Raw genomic sequence first — 21,128 nt, forward strand, 5'->3', positions numbered from 1 at the left:
GTTCATCTAGTACTTCAAGTCACTACCACCAGTTCATGAGAGTTGGAACTCAAGATGATACCTATGTGCCTTCTTAGTTTTTAGGAGTATAGTTTTGACTAAATACCGCCTGAAGAATAAACATCCTTTTATGTGACACAAGCAGAACCAGTAGATGTTTAGATACTTGAAAAAGCATTTTATTTTAACTGAAACACACATTATGAATCGTTTGGTATAAGACAAAGAACTTTTCTTTGAGTATTGTTCTGGGAGTTGGAATTCTAGATTTACTTTCTCTTGTTTAAACAACACATATGATGCATCGTCTAACATTCCTAGTTTCAGTTTCTTCACCTCGGAGCAAGAAATAGGTACTTGCAATGCAGATTTTGTTCTACCTTGTCAATATACTCCTTTCCTCTCCTTATTAATAATCTTTTCAGTTATGTCTCCACGTATAATTGAATAAAATTTTCAAATTTCATCAATTAATCTGTGTAAGTCTGTCCAAAACATTCAGGTTCAGTTTCAAATAGATAACTCTTTCCTTCACACTTTAACTATCACTATTTACATAATGTTAATTAAATCGTGTAATTTTGTGTATAATTACACATGTCACCAGAAGAAACTAGTTTGGGGGAAAAAAAAAAAGACGTCTTTGTATATGTAAAACTCACTGGGGGAATTGTTGAGTTTATGTGGGTGTCATGCATTAGGTTTATGTTAGGGAGCTGGGAAAAAAATACAGACTCAAATAAAGCAACTCAGATCCATTGCATCTGAATCTCTTAAGCACCTTTAAAAGTTTTGCAGATTATTCTTACGTATATTAAATTTGGTAATGATTCCTAGAACATTATAGAATACTTGCTAATATTTATTATGAGGAGAAAAATGTGCTATATAGCAGGGCAGCAAACTAGAGAATAATTCTAAAAGAATCCTATGGAAATACACTTTTCTATTAGCAGTGCAGAGGATATTGTTCTTCTAAAATTTATTTTTGAGTGCCTGGTATCAAACTCTGTTTTCTATATGGGGGGAGTCCCCTGTGAGCTTAGCTGGAAGCAGGGCATATGTCTCTCCACAGAAGGTGAATCAGAGTTCAGATATTTGTATTTGAGCTAGGGTAAAGGCACGTGCCCTAAGCTTAGCCAACTGGATGACCCCTCCCAGGACTTTACATCTGAAAGAAGAGAAACCAAGACATTGGCACAGTTCAACATTATTCACTCTTGTGGACAGCCTCTGTCAGTGGCAGAGCAGAAGTAGAGGCAGCAAGATTGTCATGACAGAGGAGTGTTCCCAATGCAAAGGTGGCAGTGGGGGTGTCTCAAACATTGATGTCCTAAACTGACTATTTCTATAATGAGATCTTGGCAGTATTCTTATACTTAGTTTCCCTTGGTTACTGCCTGGTTCTCAATGTCTTCTATCATTTCTGTAAACTATTACATATAGTAAATAGTATATAAAATATATATCTAGTATATTTTTTCAACAAATTAATTTTATTCTTAAATTGTACATGTTAATCTCTGTCGGATATAACCACATGCACTCCTATTTTGTGCTGAGTACCTAAGGACAGCACAAAGGATCCTCTTCAACCCTCTAACACTCACAGTTGACAGTGTGGATGAATTTACTTTTAGAATTCCCAAAGCAAACAAAACAAAACAAAACAAAACAAACAACTGATATTTCTACTATTTACTCACAACTTGGAAATTCTTTTCACAATTCACTTTAACATAATCACTAAAAATGCCTATCTAGTACTTGCATTAAAAGAAAAAATGAATGGTACTTTGAAATAAGATTATTTTACTTTTTAAAAAGTTGTATAATATGTTGTTTTGTGTCCATTTGTTTACAAATTAAAACCACAACATTTTCATTTCCTTGTGCTAGCAAAAGTTGTTAAAAATAGTGACACACCAATAAACTGTGAGGAAATTTACTCAGCTAAGAAAAAGTACCAAAGTACTCCTTTAAAACATTAATTTTTGACACATTTTCAAAGTGAGTATTTGTTGTTATCTTCTGTAACAATTCTTAAAAATATGAAATGTGATGTTTCTAGTTTTTGTAATTTACATTAAATCATTCTTTCATTAAATACCTCAACATTCATAGCTTCAATAGGTCAATTGCTGCATTTTGTACTTACTTTTCATTCTAGCTAAAATTAAGCAAACATTACAATGTTCTGTTTATTTTGAAGTATTCAAATCATCTTGAATACTTGCTATTCAAGAGAAACCATGTATTTTTGACCCCAAGGCAATCATTTTCAAATGTCAACTAAATGAATTATCTAAACTCTTTAGGTCAAAGAAAATTATATCAATAATTATAAAAGAAAATACGTGTTTTTCATAACTATAGTAAGTAATCAATAAGTTTAGTATATCTGGATACATTTGATTGAAAAGAACACAAAGTCTTACTTGCATTGGCTTAACTCACATAATTGAAAATCAAGAGGAAATGCAGATGTTAGGCTGGATTGATGCAGTATTGCAATCACATCATCAAGGAGTAAGTTTCTTTCAGTCTCTCAGCTCTACCTTCCGTAGTATAAGCTCATCTTAAGACTGGTTTCCTCCTGGTGGGGTAAAAGAAGTTGTGGCATTTATAGATTTCATATCCATAACCCATACTTTTCAAAAAGAAAAAGTGGATTAGCTTTTGCTGGTTCTTTCAGAAATCCAAGGAACTACTGCTTTTAGAATTCTGCAGGAAACTTCCTCTCAAATGTACTTGCCAACATTTGGTCACATACCTATTTCTGAAATAATCTGTTTGGTTAAAGAATTGTCTTATGCTTAATTAGGACTGTGTTACCTGAATCAACATTATGACAATGGAGATCAGATAACCCAAGTTAAATTCATACCATGAGAAACTACCTCTGGAGCTTTTCTCCTAAACCATAAAGCACACAGCGGGCGCTGCATAGAATATTTGTAGACTTTGTACTACATGACAATGGACAGTGTATGACATAGAGAGGCAAGATAAAATTTATAACAAGACAGCATTTTTTTTTTTTTGAGACGGAGTCTCTCTCTGTCACCCAGGCTGGAGAGCAGTGGCATGATCTTGGCTCACTGCAAGCTCCGCCACCCATGTTCACACCATTCTCCTGCCTCAGCCTCCCGAGTAGCTGGGACTACAGGCGCCCACCACCACGCCTGGCTAATTTATTTTTTTTTTTTATTTTTTTTATTTTTTGTATATTTAGCAGAGACAGGATTACACCGTGTTAGCCAGAATGGTCTCAGTCTCCTAACCTCATGATCTGCCCACTTCAGCCACCCAAAGTGCTGGGATTACAGGCGTGAGCCACCACACCTGGCCCAAAGCAGCATTTTCTAACAGTTGAATATAAATATAGAATAAAGTGAAGAATTTTATAAAACACAAAATTAAATAACCTCATACCATATAGTATTTATTAAAAGCATTATATAAACAATAAGTTCAAAATAATATTTTGATTTATTCATCACATGTTTGGCTTCCAACCTAGACTGTAAACTTCTAGTTTCTATCCCTAAGCAACTAACGCAGTGACTTACTCATATTATATATTTAATGAAGGCTGTTCAGTAGAATAAGCAGAAAAAAATCAATGCTGGCTGAATTACTCACTTTGTTCAAATAGATGCAGCTTAAATGACAAACTTTTGGCTTTAGACTGAACTTCCAAAACAAATAGTCCACATCCTTCTCATTATTAGAATCAGAAAATAAATGAAAAAAAAAATAAAGCTGAATTACCTATTTTGTTTGGTTTTGTGACCTGAGCATTACTGTTTGCCGGAGGTAATGGAGGTAACTAAAGAACAATGGAAAAAGGACAATGCAAATATTTAGGGTGGAGACGAAAGGAAATGCATCTTTATATTAATTGTCAAAAGTCTGTAGGGTATTCAAATAAAATTGTCTTTAGAGGGTGACAGGTTCTACCTACTGAGTGGAAGCTGAAATACTAGGAGATAATGAGTTCCAAATGAGAAAGAAAAGTTATTAAATATTGAGTTTGAGTTCATACATACAGTTAGAGATAAGATGAAAGAAAATAGCTGCAATGAAATATAAATAAAAATAAGAAACCAATTAAATGAGTGTGAAAAAAAAAAGTAGTCAACCATATCACTGTCTTCTCCAAATTCTGAAAGGCACTAAGGATTGTGTTAACTTTATCTGAGTTTAGTCTTCTTTTTGAATTAGTAGAAGATTTTTTAATGCAAAAATTTAAGTTTTCTTTATTGTTAAACTATCAAGCATCGTACAGTGGAATGGGAGTCTTACTTGAATATCCTAGAAGATAACTTCTTACTCAGGAAATTTCTCTTGAAAAACAATGTAGTTAGATGGACTGAGAACTCTTGACAGTAACTGCAAAAGAACACAGTTGTTTACTCCCTCTACAGTCCTCTGTTCTATTTTATATTTAATTATAAATGAAAACAGACACTTTTATCTATTTCTTGGGTTATACCTCTTCAAGATAATTCGTATTTTAAAAAATTATGCTGTGATGTCTTACATAGTCAACTCAGGCTGCCTAAGACAAAATGCTATGACTGGGTGGCTTAAACAATAGACATTTATTTCTCACAGTTCTCAGGACTGGGAAGTTCAAGATCAGGGTGCCAGCCTGGCCAGGTTCTGGAGGGCGTACTCTGGCTGCCTTGTAAGTGGTTGCCTTCTTGCTGCGTCTCTGGTACCTCTTCCTCTTCATATAAAGGCACTAATCCCATCCTGGGGGCTGTATCCTCATGACCATATCTAAACTTAATTACACTGAAGGCTCCACTTCCTAACATCATCCCACTTGTGGGGGCTAAGGCTTCAACGTGTGCATTTGGAGCAGGAACACATTCAGTCTATAACAATGGTTGACCTTGGTTTTTGGTTTATGTGAAAATTCCATCTGTCACTCTGTGAACAGATTTTTAAACTTTTAATAAATCAGTACAGACATCCTAATTTTGTAATGCATACCTCATGAGGACTGTTTGGCATGATTTACTAATGATATTTCCTGAGTTTAGCTAGTCATTTAAGAACTGTCAAATCCATATTGTACTCTGTCAATGGGCACGGTGGCTCACGCCTGTAATCCCAGCACTTTGGGAGACTGAGGTGGGTGGATTGAGACCATCCTGGCTAACGTGGTGAAACCCCATCTATACTGAAAATACAAAAAAATTAGCCAGGCATGGTGGCACGTGCCTGTAGTCTCAGCTACTCGGGAGGCTGAGGCAGGAGAATGGCGTGAACCTGGGAGGCGGAGTTTGCAATGAGCCAAGATCGCACCACTGCACTCCAGCCTGGGCGACAGAGCGAGACTCAGTCTCAAAAGATAAATAAATAAATAAATAAATAAATAAAATAAAGTAAAATAAAATAAAGTAAAGAACAAATTATCATGGGAAGAAAAACGCTACCAAATTTTATAAATTACCTATTGCCTCATTCAAAATCACCTCAAAATCTAATGGCTTAAAACAATAACTGTTTTTTTCTGCTATTCTCCAATATGCCATTTAAGCTTTACTTAGCTAGGTGGTTCTTCTGGTTGGGGCTGAGCTGGGTCTTGTTATCTGTATTTGTCTCTGCAACCAGTGACTCTTCTATGAAGTTGTCTTGGGGCTAGCTAGTAAAGGCAAACCTCTACTGACCAGATCCTTGTGTTCTTTCCTCTTCCAGCAGGCTAACTAATCCCGTATTGTTCACATGGTAACATGGTGGTTTGGCAGAGAGGGAGAGGGAGTGGGGGATAGGGAGGGAGAGGCAGGGTGGGTTGCCGGGGGAAGAGAGAGAGAGAGAGAGAGAGAGACAGAGAGAGAGAGAGTTGCAGCATTGTGGCTTGCCAAGACTGTGGGGAGGCAAGAGAGCGAGAAAGCACCATATAGGAGATTTTAAGACATGGGCCCTCTAAATATGCTATATTCTGTTGGTGAAGGCCCAAACCAAGTTCAAGAGGTAGAGAAGTAGTCTGTGCCTCTTGATGGAATGAGCTGCAAAGTCTTATTTTAAAGGAGTTTCCATACATAGATGAAAATAATTGCAGCCATTTCCCTCAACAATATACCACACATGTCTTTGTGCCTTAGTGTCTGCAGAGTGAGTTTATGGCTTGACAATATCAACAAAGTCTTAATTCTCATTCTGCTTTTGCTAGTATAGAACTAATTCAAATTTAGCTCCAAGGATACATGTAGTATAAATAGTGTAGCCATGCATTTTGTGCATTCTAATGGATGTAGTCTCCAAGTAAAATAATCTCCTCTGATGTTGATATAAATACAGTAGTCCACTGTTAACTATGGAGTACAGTTAGTATAATCCCTAAAAGAATTAGCAACAATTGTATGAAATTTAGCTGGCCTTTTCTCTCTGCATTCAGCATGTATACCCACTCAGTTTTGAAAGACATGACTTATTATTTAGTGTGATTTCATTTAGGAGTTTCTCAGTATGGGGTATAATGAATGTTAATTCAGGCTTACAATGGATGGTATCCTGTGCCCATTTATGAATATAAGAAAGAACATTTGAAAAAGAGTCATCATTTCCATCATTAATTTACTAATTCAAACACATGGAAATGACTCATGAAGATTTTAGTTGCCTTTGTTTCAAAATTCATGGTTTTTTTTTTTTTTTTTTTTTTTTTTTCAGTTTTCTTTTGCTTTAGTTGAGAAGAAAAGATTTGTCAGTTGAGTAAAGATATTTCATCTCCTTCACTGATACTGCTGGGAGTTATTAATTAGGTTTCTGAGTTTGGCACTATTCTTTCCTGGTCACCATGATGTGTCATTGAAACAGGCTCATTAAAATGAGTGATGTGTGTTGTAATTTCATTAGTGTCATCAATAATATATTATGCTTTCCTTTTAGTAGTCTCTTTGTGTTGCGTGTGGGTCAGGATAACTGTAGGAATTACATTTATAAGATCCAAATTGTTACAGATGAGGAAAGATAGGCATGAGGGTGGAATTAATGTTATTTTACACATGATGACTACCAAAATGATTTCAATTAAATAATATTTTAATTAGGTCTGATGTCTCTACATGCCATTCTAAGATACATGTTCTGTGTATGCAAATAAGATGGTGATTTATTGAATTAGATCTACGCTAACACAATCTATTATTCCTGCAGGGAAACTTTTGTAAATTGGACTGAAGCAGGTGTGTTGAAGAGCAGGAATGATTCAATAAGGAATATGAGTCCTTGTGGTTGTAAAGGACAGACTCTTAACATGGAAACTCTTAAACTATAGTCTCACCTTCTTTCCACTATATTTTTTCTGCCAGACATGTACCTTTTGACTGGCTATTGGTCAATTCCTAGTCTTTCCTAATCTGAAAAATATGGGTTTATAATGGAGGAGAGACACACTTAGGCACTCTGATATAGTGTTTGTTGTTCATATCTTTTAACTCTATTTGACCAATTCAATTTTGGTGACATTACATGGGAATTCAAAGAGGTTTTGAATTAGAAGCTTCCATACGAGTATTGATCTAATTGAAATATTCACAAACAAGAAGCATTTGCATATTAAAAATGGTATAATAGTGGTTTTGCTGTCAAGAGATGATTCTGGGAGTACTTAGGATTAATGGTTGAATATGTAAAAGTTCTCAAAGCCAAGAAATACATGAGAACACGTGATAAAATGTAAAAACATGATTTTGTTTCAACTTTCCATTTAAATATTAAAAGTAATGTAATGCTATATTTTCATAAATGATTCAAAATGCAAAAATTTATTTTATGTAAGCAGGAAGCTAAGTGGTTTTCAGTACACAAAAGAGGAACTGCAAAAGATGAGCTACTTCTGAAAATCAATAGGAGAAATGATCTTTCTCATGAAACATTAAAGGAGATATTTTGGTTAGCCCCAATTTGTTTTTAAGGTAATACAATTTATCTGGGTGAAAAACGTATTTCTACTATTATAATAAAGATCATCTAACTTAAGTTACATCAGCAGTTACCCAAAATGAAGGTTTTTTTAAATGATAATAAAAAAATCTCAGTCACTTGTATTCTACTAGAATCTCAGTATCCTAGCTTTATGCTGATTTGTATCCAATTTGAGTAGAAATGGATATGAGTGTTTATCTTCCATAATAGCTTGCCACAAGCCTACTGCTTGAATCATGTAGCATATGGAAAATGTGTTTAGCTACTTGCAGAATTTCTCAAACAAAAAAAAGATTCATTTCTGCTCATATGGCTTGTTTACAGTCATTATAAAAGCATGTTACTATGTTGCTTACTAGTTAGGAGAAGCAAGTGTTGGCATACTCCACATTCCATTACATTGGCCTTTAGGAAATGTACGTATTGATTTTCAGTTATAAAATAGTAAATCATTATAATTTCTTGTGTTTTAGACCTGAACATTTTAGGATGTATTTTTATTCTTCCACATTATATCTCTTCTAGATATTTTATGGTAGTTATTGACACCTTTTACAAAAATATATTAGAGACTGTTCATGCTTATGTGAATTGCCATCACAGGATTAATCTGTAACTTATATGAGCATATTTTATTAATAACATCTTATCACTAAATTGAATATGGATATTTAACATTTAATAAGCACAGAATGTATATGTAGAAATGTACTTCATGCCATTGGGTTTTGAAAATGTGGAAAAGCCATTACAACAGCCTAAGAATCTTTAAACATGCCCCCCATAATATACTAGTTGCAATGTTGCAACTCATTTAAGGAATAGTTCTTGATAACAATGATTATAATATTTTTGTTTGTCAGCATATTAAACAATATGTCCTCAACGTATGGAAATAAAATGTTTGATACAATTTTAAAAATATAGATTGTACTCTCTCTTAAATTCTGGAAATATATTTGCCATTTAATGATTCATAAACATGAAACTCATAAAGTGAAGGAAGAGAATTCAAAACTATAAATATGAAAAATGATTAATTTTTTGTAGTAGTTTATTCTTATTAGTAAAGTAGTATAAGTTGTCTACAAAGCAGTATTTTTTACATGGCTGAATAATTAAAATGTTTTTAATCCACTTTTATCTTTAAAATATCTTGATTACTAAATGACTGTTTCATCATTTATATATAACTACATATACATATATCCATTTACATTTATGTTTGTTTAAATAGTAGATTATAAATGTAAATATGTTTGATATGTATCCTGGCACCAGAAGCCAATTCTTTTTCCTAAATGACAAAAAAGCTTGTTAGCCTGAAAAAAACTAACTTTTGTTTAGGTTCTGTCATGTACAAAAATATTCTAGGCAGCTTCATCTCCATTTTGAACAATTCTACAGTTCAGTCAAAGTTTCTCTAAAATTATTTGGTTTCTCATTTTTATGAAATAAAACGAATATTTAGGGAAACTTTCAATAAATATTTCACTAATTCTTGCTATTGCTATTTCGTTTAAGTCATTTTGAGATATCATCAAAACATTTTCAAAAGTTCTCTGTATAAAAATACATGTATACATATGTATATGTACATACATAAATAATCTCTTACATGATTACATTCGCATGGTTGAATGGCTTCTTCTGAAAATCCCTTTAATGTTAAGAATACCTGGAGAATAGCAAAGGGAGAACGTCTGCTTTAAAGAATGTTCTGTGTCTGGAAGTAGAGACAAAATTTTCCGAGTATACATGGAGTCTAACATTTCCTGGTGCTGGATGATGAATCAATTTTGTAATTACTGAACATACAGTTTATTCCCAGATTGCACATTTCTCACCTGTAACAGAGGCCTGGAGCAGTTGTGTGTATGGGCATTGAGTGTGCATTTATTTCCCAGGCCAGGGGACCAGAATGTGGGTCAATCCAGCAGTGTTGGTGATGAGGCAGGTGGAGTTGTCCCCAGTGCCAGAGGCAGTTCTATCGCTCTTTTATGTGCTCCTTGGGCTACAGAGCTTCTTCACTCCACAAGGCCTTGTACCAGAGCATTGCTCACAACCTTCTTGCTACTCCACCTGGGAAGTAATTTTCTCCCTCCCATAATCAGGGAATATATTTTTCTTAATACAAACTATAAACCTGAATTCAAGAATATTCAGAATTTTGAGAGTATCTTTCTTGCACTGCTCTATTTTCTTAATACAATGCCAAGTTTACTCATAAGCATGAAGATCAAGGATATTGGACTATTAGAGATAGTTCCCATTTAAATTTTTCTATCTTCAACAAAATCATTGAAATAATCTCTCTATTCAAGAATCTTCTTTTCCCACCACCACTCATCATGTACTCATTTCAACAGAAATTGCTCTGAAAAGATACAAAATTGACCGTTCTTCAGTGAATTAGGGCTTAAAATGCAAAATAAGCTGAATTGATACAACTTATACCAACATTATTGAGGGTCTACTGAGTTCCCAGCACTGAACTAAGCCGGATAAAAATTTAATTAAATAAATCACCATGGCTAAAGACCTCCTAGCTTCACAGCATTGAATTAGACTTGATACAGAAGTAACATGTTCTTCACTCTGAAGTGTAAAGCAATGAGATCATAACATATCCTTGAAAATATGGATCAGGATATCGCAACAGATAAGACACAGAGACAGATAAATGAATATCAGAAGCCAATTGGATATGTAAGGAAAGTGAATGACTTACAGTGTTCTGGCTTGGGGGATTAGGTAGATTTCACTCCCCAGTAACACCTACAGAGTACATGGTGAAAAGTGCTGGCAAGGCTGAGACAGTGAAGCATTGCTGAGAGAGGAAATGGTGATCAAGAACTCAATCAAGTTAATGCTGGTGCTGGAGAAAATTACAAATTAATAAATTTTGTGCTGTGGCCCTGATTCCATCTTTTCAAACTCAGTCATCGCTGTGTAACTTAAGTCTTTGTCACTTTTTGTCTGGACTAAGTAGTCTTCTGTTCTCCAGGCTCTATATTACAGCTAACGTAATTATTCCAAAATGAAATATAATCACCTTTCTTTCTTGCTTACATCCTTTCACTGGTTTCTTATTGCTTATAGGAACAAGCTTAATCTTTTTACCTTGGTATACCAGGCCCAGTATGATATGGCTATGACTTGTTCTCCCATGTCTGCTCCTATCATTGCCCAGTCTGGCCCTATACTCTCAACTTATGAAAATGCTAACGTGGATTTCACTAAGGATATCATGCTGTTCTATAGTTTCATGTCTTTGCTTATGCCAATTCCTTCTGCATAGGATGCTATCCTGTCTTCATCTCTTTTAGCTTTTTTCCTTTCCTAAACTTCTGTAACTGGTAGCTCCCCTCATCTTTTAAGATACTGTTTAAATATTCTCTGTTTTAGACCTTTTCCTGACCTTTCCCAGTAGCTATCTATCATCTGTTATAACCAGACCTTACATCTCTACTAAAACAATTAGAAAAATGGATTTAAGTTATTTACATGTTTGCCTCTTTTATTAGACCATGGGATTTTAGCTAGTTTGGGTTGGAAATAAGACAATGATGCAATGATTCATAGCTTTCTAACAAAATACATCTATTGGTATCTTTCAATGAATAAAGGTGACTATCTTAGACTTTCCCAAATCAAATTTATCTTTCTCAGCAATTTGACTAAGTTACAGATCACTCTTTTATTATGCGTTCCACACTCGTGAGAAGATGGTATTCTAGATGTCAAACATATATAAAAGAAGAGAGAACAGTGTAATGAATTCTATTACCCAGTTTCCACAATTATTAACTAATGGTCAACTGTGTTTCCTCTACACTGTCTGTAGCTCCACTCTCTCATCTTCCCTCCAAATATTTGAAGCAAATTCCACACATAGTAACATTTCATTCGTAAATATTACAGTGTGTATTAATATTTCTAAATGATAAGGGCACTTTTAGAAAACATTGATGATACCATTATCACATCTAAAATATTTGCCATTTCCAAATATCACCTAAAAATTAGTGTTCAGTTTTGCACTACTTCTTAGATTTTAAACTGTTTAAATACAAGGGTAGTAAGGTCTATGCTTTGTGAATGGTTGATTTTTTCTTTTCTTTTTTTTTTTGGGGGGGGGGACAATTTTGCTCTGTTACGGATATTTTGTCAATATTCAGAAACATGTTTGGTTTTTACACGAAAGGAGGAGTGCTACTGATATCTTGTGTGTGGAGGCCAGGGATACTGCAAAACATCCTACAATACACAAGGTGGCCACCACAATAGAGAATTATCTAGCGAGACTAGTAAGAGGGTGACATTGAGAAACCCTGGTCTATAGGTTCCCCCTGCATTATATATTGTATTGCAATTTATTTGTTGAATAAACTGGGTCATTTGTCTTATAAAGTTTTCCACATCTATATTTTGTTAATGATATATCGTAGTATAATTTAACATTTTTTTCTGTTTCTTGCATCATCAGATTCATATACAATTTTCTTTTGCTATCAAAACTGCTTTTTTTTCTGTGTCATAGATAGTGTTGTGTACTTCCGTCAGGAGGCACATGATGTCTGATCATCTCTCTCTTTCTCATCAGTATGGGAAACTATTGGTGATCAATGTCTAAATTTGTTAATTCATTAGGAGTTGAAAAATAGTCATATTATATTTTTATAATTTATTCATTTATTGAAAACATCACTGACTCTTAGAAATATTCACTCCAACGTTTGATAGAAAAATAGCATTGTGCATGAAACATTTATGCATTTTGTATTTCTTTTCAGAAACATCCTGTACCACCTTGATGAAAAGACAAGCCGGTTTTCAATACTTGTGGAGGCTTGGGAACACTGCAAACCCCTTGCATCAAATGAGACCCTTCAGGAAGCCCTGTCAGAGGTGTTGAACAGCATTAATTCAGCTCAGGTTTACTTCAAAGCAGGACTTGATGTGTTCAGGAGTGCCTTGGATGGGAAGAATTGAGAACAGTCTGAGCATTTTTTAAAGTTTGCTTACAATTCCACAAGCAAAAGCTCTAATTTAACCAGATTTTCTGACATTGAAGGCTTATTTTCCCCCATGGCTTTTTGACAAGTATAAAGCTATTATTACATTGTATTTTTTAAATGTAAATATAAAAAGAACATTTTGCACATTTAATATTTTTTGTATCTACATTTCTGACTATGTAAAGCAAGTTATTGAAATAGGACTTAAGAATTACCTATTAAAAAGAAATCTGATATTTTATATATAAATATACACACACACACATACACACACACTATTTTGAGGAGAAAGTTTCAAGAAGTTCCAGAGTATCTTTGTTCCTATGGGCAGAGCATATAGGAACACAGTTTATTCTCTCTGATAGAGCTATTAATGACCTAGTTTCTGTAAAAGAAATGAAGAGTTGATATGGTTCCGATTAACTTCACTATTAAGTGTTCAATATGAAGAATTCAAGTATTGTGACTGAGTGATTGGTTGACCTAAACCACTTTGAATGTTTCTATTTTATGAAATGAAGTTTCTCTTCCTAACACAACTAGATGTAGTAATACACTGGTTATGAAATTGTATTTTTTTAAGTATTAATGAAAAAAGAGCCATAAGCATTCCAGGGAAAAATCTCAAGGTAGCTACACAGAGCAATTTAAATGCAAATTTTTTTCGTAACAACTTACAAGGTGACTAGCTTTGAAACCCCTAATTTGCCTCAGTTGATTTTCTAAGACTTTCAGGAGTGATGTATGTCTTATGAGGGAGAAAAAATATATCTTACTACTTTTTCTCTTGTTTCTTTTGGAAACACTGAAACAGGGACTACTCTAAAATGAAAGCATCTCACATTGGTTTTCTTTCTTGTATCTTTTCTGAAACTCCTTGCTGTAAGGCAGCTTTCACAGAGTACTATATATTTTCCACAGTAAAGTAGCAAAGTTTCTCTTTGAAACCCAAAATATCTTCTAAAGCATCAAATTTCTATTTCTGCCTCTGACAAAAAGAACTTACTATGAAAGAAATAGTTGTTTTTATCAATAAAATCTCCTTAATACTATGAAGAAATTTTGGTATTTTTTCTTCTTTATCCGTAATTGTGACTAAGATGGAAATCTAGAAAATATTCATGCTTCTAAGTTTGTACAGGGTTACTGTAAGAGAGTGTCTCATCTACACTTCAATTCTTCTCTCATGTGGAAAACTAAGTTTTTTATATTGACATTGTCGTTGAATAGCTCTAGCAATTATTATTATTCTCCCAAACACTAACATTCTACCTATTAAGTATCAGGTTAAAGTTCTAGTTTATCTTTAGAAGTTTATTTGAAAAATGGTTTTCGTATACTGGATAAAGCAATTCCCCTTAGGAAACATAGCCTCAGAGTATTTCATATAAGTTTTCTCTACCTAATTCAAACATACTTCCCCATCATACACCACCAGAGCAACATTGCAAATAGTCTGTGTATATTTAAATTTTCACTTTTTATGGATGAGCATAAACCTAGTCTTAGTTTAAAGGCAAACTAAAGTTGAGGGAAGATAATTAATCAATATCCATTAATTGATTTATAAGGTTCAACACTTTCTACCCTAAATTATTTTTATACGCTCAAGGCAAAGCATGGAATTGAGGCAATTAGCTAGATAATTCAAGCAGAAACCCATTTTCATGGAAATTGCCTGTGTGCACATATTTTTAGATGAAAAATAAAATGAAACTACCTTACAATATTATTTTTTACCAATGTATTTGTTTGAAAACATTTGCCCTGTTGAAGAATGTGTATAGGAAAGGGCTAGAAATAAACAGGCTTGTGCATACCGAGACATTCGTGATCTTTCTTCCTCTTCAGAGATCATCAGAAAAGAGGTGGGAATACACATGCAGGTGCATGTGAGCCCAAATGCCAGAAAGTCTTATACCAGAAGAACTTAAATATTTAACCACAGGTTGATGTGTTCATTCCTGTTATTCATTTACAGATGAAATTAAAACAAAGAAAGGCAAACTATTATCAGTTTGGTAGTTCACTCTTTTAGAGCAAATTTCTAAATGAATTTATTCCCATAACCTGCAATAGCACTGAGAGCAGAAAATATGTTTCTTCTTCATCTTTGTTTAAAGATTGCGTACCTAGGTAAGTCACATTGTATAGATAAGAACCTTCTGTATTCCTCACCTGTAAATTAAATGTTATTTGCTATTTGAAAACTGTAGTTAACTATGGTTTTTATTAGTCTATTAAGAGATATGTGGAGAAATTTAATTATAACTAAAGCAGATGTCCAAAATTCTATACATGCTGCTTTACATCTTTGCAACAAACCTCTTAACTAGCAGCATTATTTCTATAGTGTGATTACCTGAGAGTGCCTCCAAATGTATATCATTTCACTCCCCTCCCCACCCCACCCCCAATAGATCCAAATAAATACAATCCTGAGCAAGTTAATAGCAAGTGTTATGTGAATTGGTAGTAGGTTTAAATTGTTGCTGAGTTGTCCATATGCCTGGTGCTTCTCACAATCTTTCATACATAGAATCGTGCCTAGGAAATAATGAATCATGAATATTCTCTGAAGAAAATGTGGCAAAGGCATAACAGTGAAATTTATGTTCAGGCAGGGTATGCATGAAATACTGCCTTTTATGGAAAAGCGTAAGTCTCAGAATCAAAAGAAAGCCTAAGAAGGATTCTGGTCTAAGCGCTGAGATCTTGCCTTCAGCCAGAGAAGGCACTATCGGTTACCCCCACCAGATGTAATAACTAAACCCAAAGCGAATAAGAAACTTGGACATAGTCGTGTATTTAGTTAGTAACAAAAGCACCACTGGAATTTAAGCTTCTCTGCTTTCTCATGCAGTATATCTTGCTTTTCCCTGAGGAGACAGGGTTATAAACGATCTTTTCCAGTGCATTCTATGTAACCAGCCATTCTATCAGATGTTGCATGGGCTGGTTTTAATTCAAGGCTAGTTCTTTCTCTGACTGTACCTGACAAACAAAACTGTCCCCAGGAATTCGGGCAAAGGAAACAAAGACTGCGTACTTGAGAGAACGTGGGGAGAGTCCTTACAGAACACCAGAAGTCAGGAAGAAGGACATTGAGCAAACTATTTCCGTGAGAGGGCAAGTTAGGCCAGTGTTAACTAAACAATCTAAATCACCGTTTCTCAAAATGTGAAATTTAGAAAGACAGGGCTAGGAATCTACGTCTTCAGCAGGATTTCTGGATGTTTCTTACACACACTGATGTTTAAGAATTTCCAATCTACGTTAATCATAGGTTCCAACGTAGGTTCCAAGAAAATGCTAGTTGACATTTCTAGATAGATTGAAGAGTCACAGTAACAAGAAAGACATAAATCTTTGTTATTAATGGAATCATTATGAGAAAAGAAAAGTGGACCCATTTTATCCCTAAGAAAACAATTCAGTTGCAGCTTATATTTGCGCTTGCTACATCCCAGGCACTGGTGTTCTAGAATTTTCCCATGTATTTTTTTTTTTTTAATTCCCACAACAACACATTTAAAAATGAGAAAACTAGGTTGAGTGACTTGTCCACAGTTCCAAAGCTAATAAAAATGATGAGGCATGTTTCTCTTCTGGGCTCACTGTATTCAGTTCTTTGTTCTTACACTGAGTGCTGAAAAAAAAAAAAAAAAAAAAAAAAAATCAGACTATTTTCATTCTAGAAAGTGATACAATTGGAAATTTTAACATATTTCTCCAAAACTGATCAGAATGTGCAGTCTGCCATTTTTTTTGGTATAATAAAAGGGTTCGAAGAAACAAATGACATCATTCCTGATGATGGTAGCCCCTCCAACAATGGTGTATATATGTAGGTAAAGTTTGAAGGTATCTAAAGAGCATGAAAAGGCAAGTGCACCACTGTGGAATCTCATGACAAGTAGGCTTACAAACAGTAAAAAGAGACCAGAAACCACAAGTCTTACACTTTCCTTCTCTAAATGCTTACATAATTTCAATTAAAAAAAGAAAAGCAGGTGCTGTGATTTAGAACCACAGTTTTATGTTATTTTTAAAAATTCAGAATAACCAACTGACTTTTTTAATTAAATAAATGTAGAACATATAGTAAGTTTCCCCAGAAGAAAGATAGATGTTCACAAAAATAAAATAAATACTTATTTGTGACCATCTTACTAATGATGAATCAGCATCTTTGCCTCAAATGAAAATCTATAATTATTTGTACGACAAATTGGTAGACCTAGCCAAAAATGTTCTCATGAGACATTCTGTGATATGTGTAATTGATTACTCCAAAAATAAAGCTTTCTCTGAGGGTAACACATTGTCATTTCATTGGTTTAATGGGCTATTTAAATGTGCCTTAGCCGCACATTTGCTTAATAGAAAGGAATTATTTTAAACTACCAATCCATATGTTGAGTGGAAAGGAAGTTGGCCCACATATTCCAATAAATATATCAGCAACATAACAGTTTCATCACGGGACCATGGATACAGTGCAGGGAAAAAACAAACAAACAATACAATATTTGAGAAAATAAATACTCTGCTCAGCCACACTAGTGAGTTTTTATTTCTTTTATGAGTTTAAATTATCAACTTTAAAAAGCCTCATTAGAATTTGCTATTCAGAAAGACCTTAAAAACCCTCACAGAGTTCTAAGCATCCCATTCATTGAAAATACTTTTCAGTTAAGTAGATTTGTTTTGTGCACTTCACAATTTTAGGTGACATGAATTTGAAGCGCAGCAAAAGAAATGTATAAAAGATAGCCTTTTCTGGTCATTACCGTGTCTACTCAAGTTTCTGTTTTCTAGGTACACTCTAACATTGTAATTTTTCCCCCTGAGAAGTAATTTTAAGATCTATCAGTCTCAATTTAAATGATCTGTTAATCAGCCAGAGTTTTAGTTTCATAATATCGTTCCATTGTCTGACAAAGATATACACACTAAAGTGCCTTTAGCGGGCCTGGGACTGTCTAGAATCTTGGTACCCTGATTATTGCAAGATGACATATTTCTTAAGACATTTATAATCTTATATTTGGATTTATTCTGAATTTACAAATAAAAGGGTTAAATTGAGGCAGTTTCAAGTAGCATTTAAGAAAATGAAGTGGCTTCAAATTTTAATGTTTCTGGTTAGATTATTTTGTTTAAATTATACAATTATATAATTTTCTGTAACCAAAATGGTAATTTTGATGGATTTTTTAATGCCAAAATCCAATCATCAAGGCCAAAGAAATGCACGATTACTCTGCTGTCTTATGCACGATTCAGTCAAGAATTAACTCAGAGGCATTTGATTCAGTGCTTACATCTAGACAAAGTTTTAATGAGTGCAGACACAGCCTAACAATATTTCATTTAATTTCTTTGAGGGCTTAAGCCAATAAACACTGCAGTAGCTTTTCTCAGAAGGAAACAGATTTTATTTTCCAGGTGCTAATTAATATGTACCACGTAAGTCCCCAAAGGATCACACAGGTGCCTGTATCATGCCATATGTCATGTGCTATATTCCTGCAAGCTCAAGAGAATAATATACCATCATTATTATGAATTATTATGTTGCATTGAAGTTAATGTCAGTCTTTTTTTCTAATTAAAGTACAAACTTGGCATGTGAATAGAAGCTTAGCTAGAGAAGTGGAGTTACAGTCCCTATTTTAATGAACTACATATATTTTTCAATCAAAATGTTTAATTATTTAATTATTTAGCCTGCTTGGTAATCATAACTCTCCAACTTCTTCAAAGGACCTTTATTCAATATGTTACCACTCATATGGTCATTGCTTGGTGTGTGTTTTATATTTTGAATTTCTTAGATGCTTTCAGTGTATGTGCTGGTGTTTTATTAATGTTAAAAATTTTTGTTTACTTCTATATCAAACTGCCGCAAATGGACTACCTTATTTTGAAAGTTAGAATAAAATGCTATCACTCTCTAAGCAGAACTTTAGCATATCTGTTTGATAAGAAACACAAACAAAATATTTTTCTACGCTATTGCAAATTGTCCGCAAGAAACAAAATGCCAGATGGTTAAGTGTAGCTCACATAGTTATATTCCAAAGATGTTATAAATAATTCTATTTAGCATCTGAGATAGGTCTCTATTAGGCAATTTCATGTTTACGTTTCTAACAGAAAGGTTTAATGGCAAATACATGCCTTATATTCTAACTTGCTACTTGGAGAATATGGATATTCTGAAAAGAAAAACCCTTTCTAGAACACTTTGCAGGGCTAATTGATTTTTTATAGACATCTAGAAAATAGCCTGAGCAACAAAGTGAAACCCTGTCTCGCTCTCTAAAAAAAAAAGTTACTAGGGAGGCTGAGGCAGAAGAATCATTTGGGCCCAAGAGTTTGAAGCTGCAGTGAGCTAAAATCATGCCACTGTAGTCCAGCCTGTGTAACAGACAGAACCTATCTCAAAAAAAAAAAAAAAAAAAAGAAAGTCACATGCTGTTGATAACAGTTTTATATGTGTTTGGAATGTTAATATGGGATACATACATTTAAATGCATTTAATACTTTAATCATGTATGCAATGTAGCAGCATTTAGATATGTAAGATTTTAGAAGTAAAATCTCAGTGGTATAACATTTACAACACAGCCTTAAAATGAAGAACAGGGAAGAGCAGGAGAAAATTTATAAATTAACCTAAGGTAAAATTTGGAGGAAAATTTTTCCAAATAAATTTGCTTTGATTAAAAACAAATATCTCTCAAGAGTTGTCCCAATTACTAAATTATGTTGAACTGTTTTGGTGTTTAGCTTTGTTTAAAATAGTTTGATTATCATCTGTGATTCAGAAATATTTTCGTTGTACAGAGATTTCATTGTCATTGTAGTTGTTGTAACTAATTTTTAATGATATTGATTTAAAGGCATTTGTCTGTAGTTTTAAAATTACTATATAGGGTTGAATGTCTAATTTCTATAATGTGTGGATGCCCTTCAGATATTTACTGCATTCTATATTTAGCCAAGTGTGATCACAATTTATTTTATAACTTTTTATGTGTTACATAACTCAATATGCATCTTACTTAAGAAATTATGTTGTAATTTCGAGTGACACAAATAGATTGAGATACCACGTCCATTAAAAATATAAGTGAATATTTTATATTTAAGTTGTTTAAATATTTGCACATTATTGAAAACAGTACTATGAAATGAAGGCACCATTTAAAAAACGTGTTCTGAGTCACAAATTTCATGAACGTGTACAGTGAAATGTTAGTGTTTAAAGCACCCATTTTGAAATTATTAAATACAGGTAAAAACATTGCTATACTGTGTTTTTATGACAAAATATACAGTATTTTGTGTACGCAAACGAATTAGTTATTACTCTATTTTATTAATGAATTATTTTTATATAATATGTATGACACCCAAACAGATGTTCCCTTGTTTAGAGAAAATTCTATAATATTTTATCATCTTTTTTGTCCTTGCCTTCCATTCTTTTCTTGAAAATTTAATTATCATATTGGGCCATTTAGATTTGTAGTTTGTGACAAGTTCGAACATCAAGTAACAGTACCTGTATCAACTGCAATGTTAAACAGTTTTATTTTCTCAAATTTGCTCTAAAAATCCTCTCAGTTATTTTTCATATAGAAAAGAATTTTCTGTTTGCATGGTGAGTGTAATAGATTTCATTCATTTATTCATTCAGGAAATATTTGCTAAAAACCTCTTCTAGGCCAGGCACTGTATTAGGCACTAGTGATACAGAGATGATTAGCACAGATGAGCACAATTTTACTTTTGGAGTTTCACAGTCAAATAGGATACAACACTTCAGTTTAACTAGTAGCAATATCCATGGATAGTACAGTTTATTGCAAACATATTGGCAGAGCAGAGATGGTTTAGAGGTGCAATATGCTCAGGCCACATGCCAGTCCCACTGGACCTTCCTTAAGACTCTCTAAATAACATTGTTCTTTCTCTAACATCTCTGCTATACAATAGCCTGCATTTATTAGGGGCATAGCACTGTGTCAGACTCTGGTTGCCAAGCATCACTTGGATGAAATCTTTTAACCTTTAAAATAACCTATGAGATAGGTGTTATATCATTTTGTTCCATTTGATGGATGAAAAAACTTATGGTTAGGGGGATT

General features: G+C 33.7%; 1 protein-coding gene across 3 annotated transcripts in view; it reads left to right on the forward strand.

Moving 5' to 3' along the window:
* Window positions 1-20,285, forward strand: part of NAALADL2 (N-acetylated alpha-linked acidic dipeptidase like 2) — a 1,132,125-nt gene extending 1,111,840 nt beyond the window's left edge. For all 3 annotated transcript variants that reach the window (XM_050780093.1, XM_050780092.1, XM_050780094.1), the window contains one exon: window positions 12,741-20,285. In XM_050780093.1, the coding sequence (XP_050636050.1) occupies window positions 12,741-12,939 (199 nt within the window). In that variant the 3' untranslated portion in view covers window positions 12,940-20,285. The remainder of the gene's footprint in view (window positions 1-12,740) is intronic.
* The last annotated feature ends 843 nt before the right edge of the window (window positions 20,286-21,128 follow it).

This window comes from Macaca thibetana, chromosome 2, assembly GCF_024542745.1.
Source record: "Macaca thibetana thibetana isolate TM-01 chromosome 2, ASM2454274v1, whole genome shotgun sequence".
Classification (NCBI taxonomy): domain Eukaryota; kingdom Metazoa; phylum Chordata; class Mammalia; order Primates; family Cercopithecidae; genus Macaca; species Macaca thibetana.